Genomic DNA, 22,206 nt, shown 5'->3' with positions numbered 1-22,206 from the left:
TGATTTCTTTCCTTCAGAGCACGAGGCTCCAGCGCTCTAGGCAGTCCTTGTCTGAAGCTGTATAGTTGAGCTTTCAAAAATCCTTTTCACGTGGTTTCTGCAGGAAAGCCGAACATGGCGCTATAGCAGAACTTGCAGCGCTCAGATTACATACGCGTTAAGTGTTCGCTAGCCTAAAAAAGTACGTGTAAGTTTTCGGAAATTTTTTTCATGTGGCCGGAAAGGACGACCCAATTTAACGCTAGAACAAGATGCGAATTGCACACACGCGAGGAGTTTATCGGCTGCCACTTGTCGCTCTTGATGTGCACGCCACCAACCTTATTTTCGAATTTTTCCTCAGCGAATACATTCTACAGCCATTTTTGGTATGGTTGACCCCCCTATGAAAAACATTCACATGCCCCATAACTCCTATATACAATAATTTGATATGAAACAGATAGGATGACGTATAAAGACACGTTTTCCCATATGCAATATGATGTTATTGTATACGTGAGATAAGGGGAATTCGGCGTTTCTTCATTAGGAGATGTACTGGTTAACGCCGAGGCCAGTAATCTTTCTCTTACAGCAGTGGGACCGACTGATTGTGAGAGCTTACTCCTCCCGTGCCGCGTACCATACCGGCGGCCGCGTGGGCACCTCGCTGGAGTACGAGCCAACAATCGGCGGGGGTTGCGGCCCCGACTCCATCAAGGAATGTTGCCACTTGTCAGTTAGCGGTGGGCAAGGAAGCACCCTACGTCCTACGAGGCTTGGATTAGGCTAGCAAGCGGATCAGTCGAACTCTGACAGCGTCATTCTGGACTCGCTTTTAGCTTTCGCCAATGACGCACATATCCTCAGATGGCTCTGATGCGTCGCCACTTGTCTTGCCTTCGAAGTGCACTTAATATGCCTTAAGTCAACCTTTACTAAAAAATGTTGTTACCATCACCGTCATCATTCATGTGTTTCAACTTTCTTCTGGCTAGTTTATATGAACTGTCTGGGATTCCTTACCCGCCGGGGTGGCTCAGTCAGCTAAGGCGTTGCGCTGCTGAGCACGAGGTGGCGGGATCGAATCCTGGACGCGGCGGCCGCATTTCGATGGAGGCGAAATGCAAAAACGCCCGTGTGCTTGCGTTGTAGTGCACGTTAAATAACCCCAGGTGGTCAAAATTAATCCGGAGCCCTCCACTACGGCATGCCTCATAATCAGGACTGGTTTTGGCACGGCATGTCTACGGCATGCCTCATAATCAGGACTGGTTCTTCCCCAGAAAGAAGAAGATGCGATTCCTTATGAGGCTGCCGCGCGCAGTCCGCGGCAGAATCCGGGCTAGGTGAAAATATTCGCAGCGGCGCGGCGTCGCATTGCCGACACTGCGGAACTATAGGGTATGACGCGTACGTGTTGACGTGCCAGCACGTGCGTCACCTCATTGTCACGAAGAGCGCAGTTGCTGTGAGAGTGGGTACTAAAGGTCAGGACACTTCGTTACAGCGCTGCTTTGCCACGCCTTAAGCTTTTACTGCGACAGCAGTTTAAGTAAAAACTGAGTTGAGTTTTTTTGCAACCGTGGGTACTTTTATAAAGCTTTCATCGTCCGGCCACCATTGTCGTTGAGTCGCGGTTACTAGGCTGTTGTTGTCGTCCAGGCCACCGGCTTAACCTCAGCATCACCCTCAAAATGTGGGGAATCGCTCACCACCGCCACTGGCGACGTTCCCGCCACAAATAAGTGATGTCCGGGACATAGTGGCCATGAAGTGTTTCCGGCTGCGCAACCTCCTTCTAGCCCATGCAATTAGGTAATACGTACCCTTCAGGATCAGCTTTGGTTAACCGGCTAGGGCCGTCGCTGGGGCGTGTAGTGGAACGCCACCTTTCTGCAATTGGTAGCCAAACGCACTAACCACTGAGCTATCGCTGCAACATTCACTCAGTGCCAAATGTGACGTAGGCAACGTGGCGGGAATGACGAGCGTCAGGCTCCAGCAATCCATTTCGGTGGATTTAGTCAACAGAAGCATGGCCTTCGGGATCAGTTTTTGCTGCGCGGAAGGAGTTGTCGCTGGGGGGTAGATTTTCACTCGACATGTATGTGCAGTTTTTGAAGGCAATATCTTCTTTGCGAGTTACCAGTACCTTTCTATATCGGGTATGAAGTTTTTGACGTCAGTTTCTAGCCTCTTCCGTGAGCCGATCCCAGAGGTATCATTAACGTATGCGCTTGTTGAAGACGACGTTAGGATGGAAAACTGGGTGCGTTAGTTTAGCATATTGAGAATGTAAAGGCACGTAGACGACACATATAAGAGAGATAAACATACAAGGCGCCACTTACAATAAGATGTTCTCCGAGAAACCGGCAGTATTTATACACTGAGCACTGCCACAGTTCATCAATGCGCAGTCGCCTTCAAGTAACGCAGCTCTTATGGCGATAATGACACTGGTGCCACACTCACGCAACAATCTCCTGCTTCAATGATTCTTTTTGCCTGAAATATTAATTTTAACCTGGTCTCCAGAAGCGATGACAAATTGGCAATATTATTATTTGAGGCACAAACAACCAATGAAACAGGCGATTGTTGGGTGACTGGGGCATCGTTGTCATTATCGCCAACACAGCTGCTTTACTGGAACGTGACTGTGCACTGATGAACTTTGACAGCGCTCTGTGTATATACAGGGCCACTTTCGCGAAAACAAATTCGTTGGAAGTGGCGCTTTGTGTTTGTATCTAGCTTATGTGTGTGGTCGTCTACGCATATTTTACCTCTGAAGAAACAAAAAGGACGGCACGAGAAGAGGCTCGCGCGATGCAAATTAGTTTTCCGCTCCACTCTCACGTTTGATTGATTTATCCTACATTTTCTGGTGCCGAGCAGACTCTTTAATCTTAATTAACGACATTACTGGAGGAAAGGACTGTGCCATCAAGGAACATTGATCGCATCAAGGCGAAGCGAACGACTCAACGGGGTTTGCACGCTTGGCTGGGGAACGAGGAAGGTCAGCTCATCCAATCGAACCCGTTAATCAAGGCAGACTTTTGTGTTGTGCACAATAGGCTTATGATTTTCAACTATGAACTGTGGGCACTCAACGAACAGCTCCAAAGCTCATCCACCAAGAATGAAACTGGAGAAGAGTACGCCTCCGTGATAAGATACGAGGACAATGCTGCAGCTACTTTCGCGTAACTGTGTCACGACATGTTGTAGTTTCAGGCGTTAACGACAGTCAGCCAAAGTTATTCACCTAACGACATTGCGGACGTAAATGCAGCCGCATAAGATCGTTACCTCGGGGATGCCATAAGACAAGGTCTCGCTGAATCGTCAGAAACAGAACTATGCGAACTGTTACAATACGTGCGCCTGGAGGTCGAGGCCCACGAAAGACGGCTTCCATCGATGCCTACGGTCGTGGCACCCAAGAAGATTGATGATGTGCGCCTTCCTTCCGCCTTTATCCTTCACAGCGAAACACCGCAACAAAAAGGAACTTTCTTTTTCGTCTTACGAGCACACCTGGCAAAAGCATTCCCTTCGGACATTAGCATGCACGAGAAGAGCCGCCTAGGCAAAGCCCTTAGATATTTACAGCGTAGAAGTAAAGGAAACCTCTTTAACAATCGGCGTCGTTATGTGAGTTGTGCGAAGTGTAAAGGCAAACATGCAAGTGTTTGCAAGCCCAGACTACTGCCGCTAGCAGCGATCTAACGAACCACAAAAATGCAAAATTATGCGGGTCCCACGAACTCTGGAAATCGATATAAGCGAAGCTTTCTGGGCTGTTTGCGCTGATGGACGATAATTGAAGGTGATGTTTACAGCTAATGCTTAAGTTATTCGTGTTCAGTGCAATACTAGAGTGGTTTATGTCTAACATTACTAGCGCGCAGCACTTCCGTTTGTCTACGTAGTACGCAGAATACACAGCGAGACGTTTGCTTGCGGCGTTGTTGTGTGCCATTGTTCGTTGACTGCGAGAAGGTTAGTACTGTCATTGTTTGATACGACGCAACGCATGGTTACAGAAGTGTTAAACCTCAATTAAATCATGGGACTTTACTTGCCAAGCCGACAATGTTATTATGGAGCACGCGGTAGCGGGGGACTCCGTTTTCATGTTGATCACTTGGTATTCTTTAACGTGCACCAAAATCTGCATACACGAGTGTTTTTTCATTTTGCCCCCATCGATATACGTTTGCCGGGGTCAAACTCAAACTCGCAACCGCAAGCTACGCCATTGCCACAGAATTACCGCGGCGGTTGCAGAAGTGTTGATTTGATGGGTGGCCGCTTCCGTAGTGTTGCGTGCAGGTTGCGGTGGTTTAATGCGGCACTGCGTCCGCATGTCCTACGTGAGTTGTCTGATTGGCAAGTTTCAAGGATGTTTACTTTTAAGAAATGGTAAAATCATGAAGTAGCGTGCCTTAAGTGTACATTTGTCAAGTTTGTCCGCAACTACTCCCGTGTCTAGTAATAACGCTTCCTTGCCTTTTTACGTCGCTTTGCCCCTCTTCCGCCCTTCCACCATGTATGGGAGCTGCGACCGAAGAGTTGCAAGGTTCACTCGTTCACTGACTACGCCAGTTCTACCCGTTCTCTGCCTCCTCTCCCTACTTCATCGCTACCATTCTATCTATCTCCCCTTTGGACTATTGCACTTTAGTAAACGTGTAAGCACTGCATTTCTTCGATGTTTTTGCGGGGGATAACGGATATTTACAGGAGTTGAGCTGGCGTTGTGGCGACGCCCAGGGAGCTGCAGAGGGAATTGTAACGACGTGATGGAAAAGTCCAAACGAGTTTATCGCGTGGTATTTAGTCTTCTCTGCGCTCCTGCCATGTATTGGCAGGCTCTGAACCACCTTCAGGCGCGCCGTGCAATACAGCAGCAGCATCAACAGTGGACAAGTCGAAGGAAGCCCAAATTTGGCTTTACAAATCCAAGTTGCATACTGATTTGACCAAGTCGTCATCTGCTTATTTAAAGAACCAGGTTCTACTCGAAATGCTAGGCGCGTCGTAGCTTTATCAGAGGTGTCTTGGATAACAGCAGCCAGGGAACTTTCATTAGAGAAGACATCTCTAAAAACTGAGCCTGTGAACATTGCGAACCATTAAAATGGATGTCAAAGCATTGGTGAGTTCGAGTGGCGCACCAAAAGACAGGCTAAACATTGTTAAGGTCGGCATTGGTGACTCAGTTTGATCAATCCAAGCCCGATATAAAAGGTGTAGATCTACTTTGGTCTGCGAGCAGCTGACTGGGCCTCCATTTTAGCTTATGTTTTTGCACAAATTCCTGTAACTTTAATGCCGACAGGGTAGGGATTCCTGGACTGAAGGCGGAAATCGGCACAAAGCTTGCTTTAAGAGCGAATCAGGGGCGTAATTACTACGCGAACTTACGAACAAACTTTGGCGGGAAAAAACTTACAAAAAAAGCGTATTCACAAAGTTAAAACTGTTCGTAAGATCAGCAAGCTAGCGATGCCCGCCGCTGCAAAGACGCGTACTGTAGTCGAAAAAATGCACCTATGTAAGGGTAGCACAGGTGCGAACTTCAGTACTTCCGGCAATAGTAAGCGTAAGTCAATTCACAAAACCTAAACAGCCGTTGCAGATGACGACTTAAGAAATTTCTAAGATAGGGTTGTAGCAGTCTTACGAACATCATTATGTCTAGCTACGCCGCTGGAGTTGGCGCAGGTAAGCGCTGGAACGCGCTGTTGCGGCTGATTGGTCAGAGGCCACAACTGATAGCCGAGGATGGCGCGTGCTTATATCTTTGTGGCCCACTCTGAATTGTCATCTCAAAGTGCATTGAGCTGTTTCAGTGCATATTTGTATTGAGCGTGCGCTGCTGTGGAAGGCAGTAACATTTATGCTGTGCGGCGTACTTCTGCCTGCATGCAAAAAGCCAGTACAGGCATCAGCCAACGGTAAAAGCACACGGCAAACAAAAAAGAAAAAGAAAAGAAAATGCCACAGCAGACGACAGCCATCGTCTTCCTATGATTGGCTGGAGATGCATGCTTATTCTAAACCCCAGACCAACATCAGTCCTGAGCGAAATGACGTCACTCACGTCTTTTCAGTCGCTTCGTGCAATGTTATTTCTATAGTTTCTTCCTGGCACTTACTCTTACCTATAAGAAACCCTTCATAGGCGTTTGTGAATCCAGCGCAAGAATTTTCGTCCAGCCGGCAACAGTCTTACGATGCTCCGCGCCTGCTGCGCAGTGTCAGGCCAACATCACGGCGCGAAAAAGCCTGTCACAGTGGCCTGGTATCGTGAAATTAACAATGTGGAGCGTTCCCGACGCCAAACGCGGTCACTAAAACGCGTCGTATCAGCAAGATCAGCATTGACGTCGCTCGAATTATGCTGCCTTGTGCGCTCTCCCGGCGGCGCACAGTTCGATCACTTAATGGACCTTTTTTCATGGGGGGGGAGTCTCTGCGCATGCGCGCGCAATACACTGCGGAAGCACGCGGCCGCCATGTTTTTTGGTGGGTCACTACTAGAGCCAGTGCCTCCGTGAGGCTGGTTCCCTCGCCCGTTCCTTCGTTGCTGCGTAGTCGTCGGGTATACTGTGCCTTTATCCTGTATGCTGAAATCGCTGGCGAGATGCCTCCGCATTGTGCCGCAGTGGGATGCTTCACTCCAGTAACAAGCTAGCAAATATAAGATTTTTCACATTCCCTGCGGCATCGCTGCATGCAGCCAAAAGGGCAAAATGGGTGCAGGCAATGTGCCGTGTCAATATCGACGGGTCTGCATGGCAGCCAATATCCAACTCGCGCGATTGGAGCGACTACTTCCTGATAGATAAGGACTTCTTTTTTTTTGCTTTACTGCATTCACTTTTCTGTGAAGCTATAGAGCGCGAAGCGCCGGCTGCCATACCTGCGTGGTCCGTACGCACTGTAGCCGAAATGCAGGGGTTTATCGACTACGAAGGGGGACGCCATCAGCACTGTCGTGTGCGTACAGAAGGAAGCTTTAAAAAAGTTTGCCCGTCATCACGAAGTGATGCGACCTGTCTGTAATGACCGGGTTTCATCGAGCAAAGGCATGCTTCTCAGCATTTGTAGCTCGCGCGCGGACGAGTGCTGATGAACGCAGCATTCAATGCAGCGAATGTACGTCTCTTCCATGAATGCCCATTCTTTGTGCAGTTGCCGATTCGATGCGCCGCAGTGCAAGTCAATCACACTGTCGCTAACCGGCGTCCCAGAAATTAGGTCATTAGTCCACTGCTTGCCCGTGTCGAAAAATCGCATGAAGTCCGCCGGCGAAAACATTGTAAACTTCCCGGACAGAAAATGTTCACAACACAGAAGAAAGAACGCACACTAAAATAATATATTCAGCGTTCGGAGCAGCATCAAAGTCGCAGTAACACCTGCCGACCGACGGAGCACCGAACCAACCGACTCACCAAATGTTATTTCGGCGAACGCCGCTAGGAGCGCCCTTCAATCGGGAAAAAAAGGTCCATTCAGTGAGTTTGGACAAAGCTACGACATTTCTATGTACTTAGCGGTGTAAGTGCATATCGTAGGGATCGTACTAAAGGACTCAACGAACTTCACATAAAGGCTGGGGTGCTTGTGGCGTCATTTATGACAATGACAATTATGTCATTTATGTATAACTTCCATATTTGCCTTCATACAGCACATGTATCCACAACTTCTCAGGCTTCGACTCTGCCTCAGTGATAGTTGTGGCTTCACATGTTTTGATTAGCCGCAAGAAAATTGGAAAAATACTTATCGAGAAAATGGTCAGGCAAGGAGACACAATCTCTCCACTTATGCTAATATAATGCTTAGAAGGAGTATTCGACATATTAGACTGGGGAGGATCGAGGGCGATGATCAATGGCGAATATGTCAACAACCTTCAGCTTGCCGATGACATTGTCCTGTTCAGCAACGCTGGTGACACATTGAATCAATTTATTGAGGACCTTAAACGAGGAAGTGTGAGAGTAGGTCAACAAAGGTAATGTTGAATAACCTGTCAAGTGAACAAGAATCCATGATCCGCAGTCAGGCTTTAGGGTATGTAAAGGAGTAAGTTTATATTGGTCAATTACTTATGGGGAACCCTGATCATGAGACGGAAATTCACATTAGAATGAAAATGGTCGGAGTGCATACGGCCGGCATTACCAAATCGTGACCGGCAGCTCACTGCTGTGTTGAAACAAAAAGCTTACAATCATTCCATTCTTCCCGTACTATCATATGGGGCAGACACTTTGAGGTTAACATTGAAGTGGGAGAATAAGTTAAAGACGCTCAAACAAGCGATGAAACGAAAAAAAACGCAGACATTGTCATTAAGGGCTCCAGGCCCGGACATCGCGAACATATGATTTATTACCGGTCTCTAAAATTGATTTGTACGGCCCTTTGTGCATTTCGCCTCTGTCGGAATGCAGCCGCCTAAACCGGCAAGAACGAACTGTTGACCTGGAGCGAGGCATCATCGTATTTTATCAGCTGAGGAGAAGCTAAGAAGAAGCGATGAACGATGATACGATGTCAAAGTGTTGATAGGCAGGGAAGCTTGCAGGTGTGGATGTTACGTAGTGAAGTTTTCTGTCATAATTTGGACATATTGATAGTCACGGTTTCTTTCTGCATTTCTTTTTTAGGGCCAGCAAGGCATTGTCTTTTATTGACTTCAACTAGATGTTGAAACACCTTCTAGTATTTTTTTTCAGCGTCACATGAACTGCGACAGTGTTGGCGCTTCCACATGTATTTCAGAAGGCGCAGCGAGCACTATCCACGCACCACAGAGAAATTATTTTTAGATGGTAAAGTCGTCCTTACTTTTTTATTCCTTTGGCGAGCAAGCAAACACCTAGATGACACCCGCTGTGACATTCTCCTAATTAGGCAGTGAATTTTTTCAAAGCTGCGCGTTTTTTTAATGTTTTTTTTAGTTGCAGAGTTGACGCTTGTTGAGAATTATTAATAGTACTGCCAAAGAAACACACTCGCTGAGATGCAAGCTAACACACTGGCAATTGGTGTTGCAGTCCAGTGAATGTGAGCAGACAACCCTTCTTCCAACATTCCCGGTTCAAGCTGTAGGCATTTCATGACATGTTGTTCAAGGGGTTTTAATGCATCTGCGGTAAATTTACAATGCTTTTTTTTGGAACTGCTCTTTTCCATTGGCCTGGGTTAATAATCTCTGCAGAATAAGATTTGACTGCAATTTGCTCTTCCAAAATACTGTTGCGTAAGAGAGATTTTGTATATATACGTGCTCGAAAGCGTTTGTGAATGTGAATCTAACGCGTTGCGTATACAGAGAAATCAAACCTGACGGGATGCAAGAATTCAACGACGCGCCTGCGCCATCAATATAAATATATGTAATGCTTTCGAGGAAACAAATTAGATCGGGGGTTTTGCGTGGCAGAATCGGGATATGGCTATGAGGCGCGCCGTTGTTCGGGGCTCCGGATTAATTTTGACCACCTGGGATTCTTTCACGTGTATCCAATGCACGGTACAGCGGCGTTTTTGCATTGAACTCCTATCGAAAGGCGGCTGCCGCGGCGGCGATTCGATCCTGCGCCCTCGGGCATGGCAGCGCAATGCTAATGCCCCTACCCCGCCAGGGCTGGTCTTTTTGAGGAACACCCAGTTTTTTAGCCGGGTAGTTATGAAGAATACAGTGTATAAAACTCAGTCATACTCACTCAAAACTTATATATTTACTTTATTCAGTGTTTCTATAGGACACTCACGAAATTAGGTGCTAGTTTAAGCGGAAGCACAGGTCACTGCGTGGCTCTCCGGTACTCAAGTTCAGGAAAAATCTGAAACAGCTAAGCTAACTGGGACTCAGCTTTATGAAATGAGCATGAGATAACATGACGCATTATTCCAAGAAGAAGACTGCGATTCCTCGCAGAGATCGAATTTATTTAGTTATTCATTTACTTATTCATAAATATAACACAGGTTCCAAGCGCAACATTGAGTTATGGGAGAGGAAGTGCAACAATATTACATAAAGCATAAACAGAACCAAGTAACGTTATTAATGAATATAAAAATTCTATGCAATAATCAACGCACAACCTTTAAGAAGTGAGAGTACCAATTCTCGCGGAATGTTTCCCGTTAGTGATGGAAACGAGGCTGTCAGTAAGATCATTCCAGTGTGTTATGTCCAGTGGCAACGCTGAGGAATTAAAAGCTTTGGTTGTACGAAATATTCGCGTGGGGCTGAGGTGATTATGAAGACACCTAGAAGTACGTAGTGTGGTTACAACGGGCAATTTGTGTCGTGTTGTGCCATGACTTTATTTGTGTATCAGACACAACAGAGCGATTTTACAGGTACATAATGCTTGAAGGGAATAGACTACTTTAATTCTAGTGACACTGGAATGCCTTTCGTTGTTGGATGAGATGAATCTGGTGGCTCTGTTTTGTACTGCTTCTAACATTGAAATTTGGTAATCTTGATGGGGTGACCAGATTGACGAGGCGAATTTAAGTGGCGTACGAACAAAGGTTACATAAGCTAATTGGCGTGTGCTAGCAGGTGAGTCACTTAGGTTGCGAATCGCAAAATATATGCGGTAGTAGAGCATTGGCCTCCCTAAATCATTCTGGAGGCTCTGTTAGTTGATAAACCACTGATTGACAGTAAAGAGCAAGCAATTGAGTGTACCTTTCTTCATCTTCTTCGTAACTGGGACCGGCTGAGACATTAGGTTCACTCCCCTTGACATTTATCTTGCACAGGTTCACTCCCCTCGACATTTCTCTTGCTTCTTTTTTTATATTTGCGTAGACTGCAGTCGCTTTAAAATGTCACGAAGAAAAATGTGCGGGGCTCGATTGATCACTGAGCTCTTTCTATGCTTATTTATTTTTGACTCACTCCAGCCGGAGAAACCCATTATGTTTGCAGATTTCGAACTAGATAATAGAGGTAAGCTTTATAGTGTTTTTGATCGCACCTGCTGGCATCGCCTGAAACATTCACCCTCGGTACTTAGATACAGCTCGCTATAGGCAGTAGCACTTTCTTCAAGTCGGCAGTTTCGGCAGATGCGGCGTATGTTGTTGCTGCGCTGTTTTTCGTTCAAGAAGCGTGTCCGTGCCCTTTAATATAAGTGTACTCTGAACGGCCTTCGCCTGTCGGAGATTTGATCCTCACGCTGCCCGCCTCCTCATTACCCTGGCACCACCACAGGAACTACGCCTAACTGTAAGTTTGTTAACCTTAATCATGACATATGCTGATTGCGTGGGATAGCCTAAGAAATGCATGACGTTGATGCTGATGCCCTTGGAGGCCACTCCACCTCCTCTTTTCATTCACTCTGATTTTGTAGTTCCTCGTGGTTATTATGAGCTCAGTCAAATGTGGCTTGGTGGAACGAAAGAGGAGTCACTTAATATTGCCACCATTTAAACAAGGAACAAAAAGAACGAAAAGTCTATTCTACTTGGCACTTTCCACTACAGTAATAGTACTTTTGAAGATCACGAATTATGAGGCATCCGCTTTGGGCGCCAACTTTATATGAAAAAAAAAGTCAAGAAACAAGTGTCACACAACGCTTCCGAAAAGATAACGAATGCAATTCTTTAGTTCATTCACGCATCAGTTGCTACAAAAATCGGCTTGCATGCTAACAATTTTTAACATAGTCGCCATGCATACTTAGGCGCCATTCCGCAAGTAAGTGTTGTCTGCCTAAAAGGACTGCTAGAACAATTTTGTTTAAAACAATATGAAATTTGAAAGGAAGAAGTGGCGGAGCGATCAAATGAACACGGTTAATTATGATCGTATTTACCGTACGATTATAATCGTATTTCGCGTTACTCTGCCAACTGTTCATCCGAAGGCAGTACACACACTCTCCTCTTCCTTTTCCCGTATCTTCAAAAAATGAACAAAAACAAGGTTGCTACGAGAGCGTCCTGCGCTTATCCCCGCTTGTGACATCGTTTATTGCAGTGACGAAACGCCCCCGACAGGTGCAGCACAGAGAGGCACAGCTTCGCATTGCGGCGACAGCATCAGTCGCAGAAGGATCAGTGGACTCCAGCAGGACGTCGTAAGGCGCGATCAATGGCTCGGAAAAGCGAGACAACTGCGCAGCTGGAGTGCCCATGCTTGGAAGAAGGCAGATCGCTCACTCGGAAGGACGCCTTGGCGAATGGAATCCAGCAACTCATGTCGCCCTCGTGCAACAACAATGAGCGGAAACGAAAGAGCGAGGTGAGTGTGGATGGCTCTTCTTCCGAGAAATTTCGAAAAGAAAATTTTCAAAATGGAGCAAGTTTTATTCCTAATTCGGCCTTTCGTACCTTGTGCTTATTTGCGCCCTGTGCTGGGCATGACTTTCATTTTTCTTTGAAAAGCAATTGTACGAACGCTAAAGGCGCATTCACGGCACTACTGTCGCTGTCATACTGTCCTGCTATCGACGGTGCATGCTTTGCCGGCGCGCGGTGGATCGTGTCTCCGAAGGCACGGAATGCGTTTAGCTGGAAAACGGCGATGCGAAGTGGAATCAGTGTCAGGCTCCGCTCAATCGACTCGGTGAAGAACGAGGGCCAGCGTTCTACTGCTGGCGTAAGCGTTTTGCACACACACACACACACACACACACACACACACACACACACACACTGCAACCACACCAGGCTTCCTACTCAGTTGCTATCTCTATGTACTGGTCCGAGTGGAACGGGCAGTACCAAGTTAAGGGCATTTATTATTTCACTCGGCCCTGACTAACGCCGACGATTCGCCGCTGATCTATTTTCGTGCCCCATAGAGGTGGGGCGTCTGCAGCAACCCTGGTTGCGCCACCCAGTAATGGCCAAAATAGCCAGCAGTATCAGCAAAAATACGTAGCATGTCTAATGTGCTTGTTTTAATCGACATGAGGCGATGCTTTCAGGCAATGATCAAATAAATTCTTTTAAACTAACTGCAATGTGTACAATTGTCCTTATTTTCATCCGATAAAACACGGATTCCTATGCAATGTTTGCTTATGCACCGCTCAGCTCACAACTATAATGTCACGTAGTATACATAGCTCGGTGAACTGACTCAAACATCAGCTAAGACTTGGACCAAACCGTGAGGCTGTGTTCGTATGAGCCTAGCTAAGTAGAATTTTGGTGAAAATGAGTCAGAGCAAGCTCGGGTGAGTCAAATTTTGGTAAATATGACTCAAAGCAAGCTCGGCTGAGTAGAATTTCGGTGAATATGAATCAGAGCAAGCTCGGCTGAATAGAATTTTGGTGAATATGAGTCACAGCAAGCTCGGCTGAGTAGAATTTTGGTTAATATGGCTCTGAGCAAGCTCGGCTGAGTAGATTTTTGGTGAATATGAGTCAACTTAGGCTCGGCTAAGTATAATTTTTGTGAATATGAGTCAGATTAAGCTCAGCTGACTACAAGTTTTGTGAATATGAGTCTGAGCAAGCTCAACTGAGTAGACGTGTGATGAAATTGAGTCACAGAAATCTCAGCCAAGTAGAATTTTGGTGAATATGAGTAGGAGCAAGCTCGGCTGAGTAGAATTTTTGCAGAGTCCGCACGCACATGCCATTAAATCACACCACGGAATAACACAGTGAGCAGTTTTTTATTTTATTTCGAAAGCTTGCCCTTAGGCATAATACAAAACATATCAAAAATACAGGTACAGACTTGACTCATGCAAAAAATCTAGAAGTGAACGATGATATCGTCCATGAATCCAACGTTCAAGGTCGGGTGGGCGGCCAGGCCGAAGGCCTGTTGCCCGTAGGTGGCGGAGACGGATTAGGTGAAGTCCTGGACACGTGCATAATAGGTGTGTCACTGGCACATTTTGAATCGTAGTGTCACAAAATGGGCACGATGTATCATAGGGACCGTGGTACTGTTGTGCCCAGAGAGCGGTCACATACGGGGTGAGTGCGACCCCGACACGCAGCCTCCGTAACGTAACCTCCTCTCGGCGGGTTAACCCACCAGGGAGGTCTGACCCACGCGGAGGTATAAGAGCTCGTGTGGTACGTCGGAGGTTTTCTTTTTCCTGGAGCAGTTGTCCGCAGGCGTCCATGGCTTGAGTCGAGTCCGTGCGAATGATGAGCTGAGAATATCGAGCAGCTTGAACAAAAGGAAGCAACGCGGCCAAGCCGTCCCGTATGGCGGCAAGCTCGGCAAGATAAGCCGGCGGTGCAGGATCGGCAACATACGAGCTCGTCTGGCCTGCCTCTGGTATCAATGGGCACACGAGAGCTGTGTGAATCGTGGTACCATTAACACTGGCGTTAGTGTATGCTGCGAGAGTCGAATCGTCTTGATTATCATCGGTGCGACGAAGTCGAGAAACTTGAGCGTTCGCCTGGCGAGGAACCGGGCTATGCAGACGACCAAGAGGCTTATTGTCACCTAATTGTACCCTGTTCCCGGGAGCTACATCGGGTGTCGTAGAAGCTAGGTTTTCTATTTCATGTCCCACGTACCGGGCAAGTGTAGCAGCCGAGCATAGTTTCGATAGCTTAAGGGCGCGTGCGCATCGACGCTGGTACACCAGTTCGTCAAGAGTGTTTAGTTGGGACTCGGCCTGTAAGGTTAGCAGCGGAGTTAGACGTGGCAGTCCCGTTATGGCACGCATTGCTTCATGATTAATGGCCTCAAGGTGAGCCCATTTTCTTGTCGTGAAATATTGAAGCTGGGCTCCGTAGACGAGTCGTTGTTACAGTACGGAACGGACAAGAAGGCGAGCCATGTCGGTGCGTGCTCCGCCAGACTTATTCGCAATTCGACGTATCAACTGTATCGTTTCTGTGGTTTGTTTCTTTGCCTTCTTGACCCATGGTCCCGCAGATCTGGAGGCATCCATTTCAAGGCCGAGTACACGGAGAGTTGAAGCGTTCTTGTTCGCTACTGACATGTACGTTGTCTTGTCCTTGGAAATTTCAAGCCCTATGTGAGCGCACCAGTTGTGTGTTACGTTCAGGGCCTCTTGAAGCGCCTGTTCTTGGCGGCAGATTTCAGGATGAACTGACCATGCGGTTATGTCATCTGCATACGTTACGTATCTTGCGTTACGTATTGTCGCTAGCTTCCAAGCTAGAGGAAGGAGGGAAATGTTGAAAAGGATTTGTGCGAGCACAGATACCTGTGGGACACCCCGATGTGCGACAAGCTGACCTGCTGCGTGGCCAGCCAGGCGAATGGAGAAGGTGCGAGCGTGCAGGAAGGCTTGGAAGAATGAGCAAACACAGCTAGGCAAATGAAACCAATGAAGAATTCGAACAATTGCTTCGTGACTCACATGGTCATACGCTTTGCGGATGTCAATTGCCAGAATAGTGCGAATTCTTCGGGAGCGGCCTCCGATGAGAACCATAGACGAAAGGTACTCAAGGCCATCCTCGGTTCCCAGATGAGGATGGAACCCAATTTGGCCAGGATGGTACCAGGAGTATCGCTCGAGCCACCATGTAATACGTGTCACGAGCATCACCTCTATCAGCTTGCCTAACGCTGAGGTTAGCGCTATTGGGCGCATATAAGCGATATTGTACGGGGGCTTTCCGGGTTTGGGAATAGGGACCATTTCTGCATGACGCCAAGAATCAGGAATGGCTCCTATAGCCCAAGCTTCGTTTATGGCACCTAACAGCACATCGAGAACCTTGCCTTCCGTGTTTTTATACAGTTCATACGGTATGCCATCCGGTCCTGGTGCCTTGCCTGGCTTCGACAGGTCTAAATCCGCTAAAAATTCCGCCATAGTGAAGTCAGCTTGTATACCCTCGATGTCGGCGAGCGTAGGCGGCGCGCCTGCGTCCGTGGGAAGGCTGTTTTGAACAACGAAAGCAGGCGGTGCTGTGTCCAAAGCAGGAAAAAGTTACTCCATCTCCCGCGAAAGGGAACCATGTGTGGATGCGAAGCAGCGGGGAGATGGTTAGCTTGAGCGGGAGATGGTTTCGCGGCAGCGGCCCGAGCGCTCATCGCGGCGCTGCACAGGAGAGAGAATGAGGCGCGCGCGCTCTGTCATTTTCATACCGTGGAACTACCGTGGCGCCCCCAGCGGAGTATGCAGCTGTCGCACCACCTGTCGTGCGCACCGAGAGAAAGGGGGAGCATAGGAGAGGAAAGAGAGGGGGAGGGGACGCGCATGCGCTGTGGGGGTGTGGGACGCCGCGGGACGCAGGAGAGACGGACAAAGCCCCCGCCATAAGCTGCTTCGCATCTAAAAAGGTGTGGGCGACCGTTTCGGCGAATACTGCTGGTGTCTGGCCAGATGCTAACAGCGTGCAGGCTGCAGGTTCTGGAGGCCGCCGACCGCGTTTCATTACACGGAACGTGCGCCAAATAGAGGCATTTGACGACGAAGGGCCTAGGGAAGACCACCAGCCTATCCAGTGGCCACGTTCTAAGCGGTGTTCATGGCGCCGAGCTACTGCAGTAAGGCGTTGGGCCTCCAACCGGAGGGAATTTGATGAAGGGTCACGTTCTGATGCAAGTTCTGCTTGGCGGCGCGACGCCCAGAGACGCAGAAGTTGCAAATCTGGAGTGGTTCGCGATTCATCCACCCATGAAGTACGGGTTGCTTCAACCAGTGCCGCACTAAGACAATGGGACGGGTCCTGCATGAAGTTAGATACAGTGCTTTCCGATACCGCCCTATATCGATCCCAGTCCACTCGGCACAGCCGGCGAAGGCGGCCTGTTCCGCCCAAAGGTAAAGCCAAGATGAATCGGATGGTGGTCACTTCCCCAGCAGTCGGGTTCACATGACCACGAGACAGTCGTCCTTCCTAGCCACCAAGACAGGTCCGGTGAGTGTGGCGGCGCGCGAGGATGGTCCCGCCGACGAGTAGGCACTGACACATTATTAAGCAGCGTCAATTGGGCGTCTACAAATGTGTCCAGCACACACGTAGCACGCGCACTGGAAATGGCGTAACCCCATGATGTGTGGGGCGCGTTAAAATCCTCTGCTACCATAATGGGGCAACCATGATGTTTCTGTCGTAGGTGCGCCAACCAGCCGAGGCACAACCGAGCCGCATGACCACTGTAGGGGCGTGCATAGTACGAAACGATGATAACGTCTGTGCGTTGGAGACGAACCAATACGGCCACGACTTCTGGCCATAAAGTGCACCACCGTGAAAGATCAACACGGTTCTGATAAAGGGTGGATCGTACATAAATGGCAGCCTTCCCTGGAAGGGACATCAGGCGTAGCACTCCTACTGTCCAGCATTGAAGGCGATGAGTATGCCACAAATCTTGAAATGAGTGGCAGGGCGTTAGTTCCTGAAGCAGTAGAGGCCCAAACACGCAGTTTCCCATATCTGAGACGCTGGCGCAGCTCTCCGACCTTCACAGCGATGCCGCGGCAGTTCCACTGTAAAATGCCTTCTGGCGCACTTGAAGACGTAGCAGCCATCACAGGTTGAGGTTGGCCACTAGAACCGAGGTGAGATGCTGGAGCTGCTGCGCAACGAAGCCCAAGAGTTCTTGGGGTGAAAGAGACTGTGACATAGATGCTGGGTTAACCACGTGAGCAGGAATGAACGCCGACGTCGATTGTGATGCCCGCGCTCCGTCATGACGACGCTGGAGCAGTGTACGGCGTTCCTTCAGACGCCGGATTTCCTTTTCGAGAGTTGCGAGGCGAGCGTCGATCTGGAATTCTTCATTCGCCAAGGGAGGCGGAGCGTCTTCTATCGATTGTGATGCCCGTTGCCATTGTGGTCGCGAAATGGACGCCCTAACGGCTGCGCTATATGTAGGTTTGGCCACATCACTTGTCGCTGTACTTGCTGTTGTCACCTGGCTAGCGTCTTCTTCCAGCGATGCGAGAACGGCGTAACGGTTGTACGCAGGGACTTGTTTAATCGATGGACCTTAAGAGGTGCTTGGTTGCTGCCAGAGAGAGGCGTTATCGAGCTTTCTTAGTACCTTTCAACTTCGTAGGGCATGTCGGGGAAGTGATGTCATGATCATTTGTTTGGCATAGGCCGCTTCGAAAGCATGCTGATGGGTCAGGCTCCATGTTGTCGTTCTTAGGTGGAAAGGGGCACGATGACTTCATGTGTCCCTGTTTAAAGCAGGAGTAGCAGTACACAACAGAGGGTTCGAATGGGCGCGGGCGCAATACGCAGCCGTAGTACAGGGTACGTTCAGGTGGGAATTAGGACCCTGAAGCATGAGTAGGCACGTACGACCGCTACCTAGGTAGCAAGCAGCGACGACCTTGTGCGTAGGACATGAAACTTCCCGCATGAGCGTTTCAGGTTCTTCGTCATGGTCAACACCATTAACCACATAGCGCCTTAAATCAGTACCACTGGCGAGGTACGCCTGGACTAGAAGGACACATTCTTCTGAGACTTGGATCTGTTGCAGTTCTTGGAGCTTATAAACTAGTGACATAGCAGGCACCCATACTGAGACGGTATTGGTAGGTTTGTGTAGGGCGAAACCTTGAAATCTGGACTTCTCGAGGCAGCCGCTTGAATGAGCAGAGTGGGCAGAGTGGACATGTCGTATCTAGCACGAGGCTTGATAAACACTTTGTACCACGATGTCGTTGGTAACACCGGAGGCGTATGTGTCGGTGGAGGGGGTAGGCCTTGCGATGAGCGAAACCTTTTTGGCGCCGCTGGAGCTGCATTTCCATCCGCTGGAAGGCTACTAGGTTCCGTCATTCTTTTGGCCGAGGTGTGCGCCGTGACTGCAGGGCTGCTGTGCTTCGTGCTAGTGGTATCCATCCTCAGCTTACTTTCTTCGCTTGCAGCTCATAATCCAACAAAATGTAGATTCAGATACACAAATGTAATCCTGACTTTGTCTATATTCCAAGTTGCATGATACTTATTTCATAGAGGCAGTAATGACGGGATATGGTTGTGTGTTTGCGTAGTAATAAATGCAATTTCAACCTTATGGCAACGTTTTCTGTGTCTTGTTGGGCACGGCGTATGTCTTGTGATATGTCTGCACACTTTATTAGCTGTGGATCTGCAAGAAACATCCGCACTTGAAAATATGCTATCATTCACAGGATAGGATGCAACCAGCTGACTTCTACGTACGATATTGATTTCCTTTTACAGCGAAGCTGTTAAGGGCGCACCTTTCCGTCGTCGCGTCCGGAAATTGAAAAAAAAAGGAACTCTCATTGGCCGTATGCCGTATGGGCGAGTGAATGCGCGCGAGGGCGAGGGATGCTCGCTTTCACGGGGAGCGAACACACGGCGGAGAGCTAACGCGACTGATGTGCGAGTGAAAGCGCGCGAGGGCGAACGGACGCATCTTTCACGGGAAGCGAACGCACGCACGGCGGAGAGCAAACGCGACTTCCCAGTGGAAGGGGAGTGGTGGGCGAGGAAGACATCGAGGCACCCTAGACACCGTGGTCGTGCCCGCTCCTCCATAGCAGCATATCGCTGCGCGTATCTGCCCTTGCCGGTCCCTGCCGCCTCTGCTGCCTACCCATGTGCGGACGAGCCCCCTGAACTATCTGTCTTCTCTTTTATTGCGATAGTAATTATATGGACACTTCAACCGGATTTCTGCCGTCGCCGTCGTCATCGCCGTCGCCGTCGCCGTGAGGTTCCCTATAGATAAAATATTCACCGCGCGCCGTATGCCCGAGCGGAAGCGTGCGGGGACGCGCGCTATCACGGAGAGCGAACGCACTCAATCACCCACGCGCAAGCAAGGAAGCGGGAAGCCAGCGCCGGAGGGAGCGCGGTGGGGGGGCACCCTCCCGTCTTGTTATTTACGTTGTTAGCATGCTCGCGGAGCCGGTTCAAAGAGTGCATGATCATTGAAAAGTCGAACAATGAGATGACACCACTCATTATTGAGGCCCACTGCATCACAACTCTAAAAGATAAGTGTATTAGCATGGCATCTATCACCCTATCAGCTAAGGAAATAGCGTATTTGAATAGCACGTCACGCGCGTGTTGATTTTTTGTGTCGGTGTGGTTCCGCCCTTGGTGTCATGCGCTGTACTGCCTGTGGCAAGGTATAAAAAGGTCACGTCTTCTCGCAATAAATCTGTTGATAGTTTGCGCTTCGTGTGTGTTATACGTGTTCCCTCTTTTGTCCATGTCATTTTGCGCGCAATAATACACGGTCTGTTTTTAACGGATATGGCATCACATTATTTTTTTCGTCTGTCGGTAGTGTTATCTCGTCACACAGATGGCGCTGAGCCCCTTGAACCGCAGAGACGACCAGATCTCTTCAGTCATAGGTAGCGGTACAAGGTAGATTTTGAGAAAAAAAAAGAAATAATGAGATGTATACAAAAATGCTAGACAAAAAACATGCATAGCATACCTTAATAAATCAAGCAGGCTGGGTGGCTATTTGTCACCGCCCCGTTTCAAACAGGATGCCACTAAATCATCATCATCATCGCCTAGGAACCGACATGTTTTGAACGTGTGTACTTCTACGGAAGCTTCGCTACCTAGTATGTTTACCTTGTCATTGTACGCAACAAAATGGAAAATTGGGATGACATCCGAAGGCCTTGTCTTCTCGTGAGGGACACCCCGTAGCATTTACAACTCGCAGCGCATGTTATTATGGAAAGGCACGCACAAGTATACGTACTATCAGCACCCGAAGCCTTAGTCAAAAAAAGAAAAAGAAAGCGTCGCTTGATTAGCAACGTAGCGTGTCAACAAATTTGACGTACGAGTTTGATCTGCCTTCATCGCGTGTTGGTGCTGATGACACGTACCGCTGGCACAATCCATGCACGGCCCCGCTGAATTAGTTGAACTGTTGAAAGGTTGTTGGGCCAACGTTTATAGATAAGGAAAGTAGCCATAAACGTTGTGTTGAGCGACGGACGCCATTTACCGAACAAACCCTGAAATAGCTCCCGGCAGTCTAGGCGCAATTTAAACGAAAAATCGCAGCGTTCGGTGCGATGTAAGGTCGCGAGCAAAAGCTTGCGGACCAATGGTGCCAGGATTTTATTTTTTTTTCTTCGCAGCCTGGGCGTTTTGGCTGAAATCAAGAGTGCATGCGTATACGTGCACGTATTTGACCAATACAACATATTAAGCCAATTCGAGGCCGTGGAGCTGCGACTGAATATATAAAAATTTTTTGCTGATGCCGTGGTCTCTAAACTTTTGCTCGAAACTGTACAACCAACCGGATGGTCGCAGCCGCTGAAAGGGGATCGACACCTGCGACTGCGATTTCCATCGCATGCGACTGCGATCGCACTTCCAGTGCAATGAAAATGTAATTGTACGAAACAGGCATATGTACCCTTTCGCGGGGATCCAGTGGGCACCGCCATATTTGATCACATGGTGACGTGTTCACTGTTTGCCTCAGCTGTCTCCGTAGTTACAATGTATGTGCATGGCGCCACGGTGCGGCTCAGCAAACCTCTATATCGGCGCATACCGTAGGCGGTGCTTGCGTGGACGACACGAAGCTTTGGCCACAGGTTCAGGGGACAGATAAGCTTTTTCGGTGCTGATTACGCGTCGTCCGAACAGCGCGTGCAACGCATACGGTGCTTGTACTAAAATCGGGGCTGGAAATTCCGTTTCCGGAAAGTTATCCAAACTTTCCGCTTTTTTATAAGTCAGGATCAGTGCGTTTTGCTCTTCATTGTTTGTTGGGCAAACACAATCAAACCGCGGTCTGTCATGTTTCTGACTCAGAAAGTTTCCCTGTGCATTCACTATCTGATTTTCTGCTTAATTGCACGCCGGTGTGCTCAGTTGCGATAAATTTTTTTCTTACAGCGCACAATGCTGGACAGGAAGGTTAGCCACTGTAAGTACCGGCTGGCTACCCTGTGCTGGGGAAAGGGCGACAGGGAGTAAAAGGGGATTGAAGCAATAAAAAAAAGAGAGAGAGGAAATGCACACTTCAACGCGATGCAACGTGCTACAACTTTCTATGTCGCTCACACAATTCACAAGTCCTTAAGAACGGGAGCAAAGCATTTTAAGCCTTGAGTGCCTAAAGCTTTCTGGACTTTTCTACTTGTACTTGTTCCTCCTTCAAGGGTGATCGTCAAGTTTTTCGAGCGCCGTAGATTGGAAGCTATATGTTCTGTACTTTGTAAGAGATTGCAGCAAACACATATATCGTCGCTAGCCAGT

General features: G+C 48.5%; 1 protein-coding gene across 3 annotated transcripts in view; it reads left to right on the top strand.

The window, feature by feature from the left end:
- Positions 1–22,206, top strand: part of LOC119445780 (monocarboxylate transporter 12-like) — a 95,402-nt gene that overhangs the window by 25,477 nt on the left and 47,719 nt on the right. For 2 of the 3 annotated variants that reach the window (XM_037710057.2, XM_049663614.1), the window contains exons 1-2: positions 11,046–11,275; positions 12,035–12,298. In XM_037710057.2, the coding sequence (XP_037565985.1) occupies positions 12,149–12,298 (150 nt within the window). In that variant the 5' untranslated portion in view covers positions 11,046–11,275; positions 12,035–12,148. Of the gene's footprint in view, positions 1–11,045; positions 11,276–12,034; positions 12,299–22,206 lie in introns of those variants that run through there. The other variant, XM_049663615.1, reaches the window with a different exon arrangement.

This window comes from Dermacentor silvarum, chromosome 3 (genome assembly GCF_013339745.2).
Source record: "Dermacentor silvarum isolate Dsil-2018 chromosome 3, BIME_Dsil_1.4, whole genome shotgun sequence".
Lineage (NCBI taxonomy): Eukaryota > Metazoa > Arthropoda > Arachnida > Ixodida > Ixodidae > Dermacentor > Dermacentor silvarum.
This window is presented reverse-complemented; position numbering and strand designations above follow the sequence as displayed.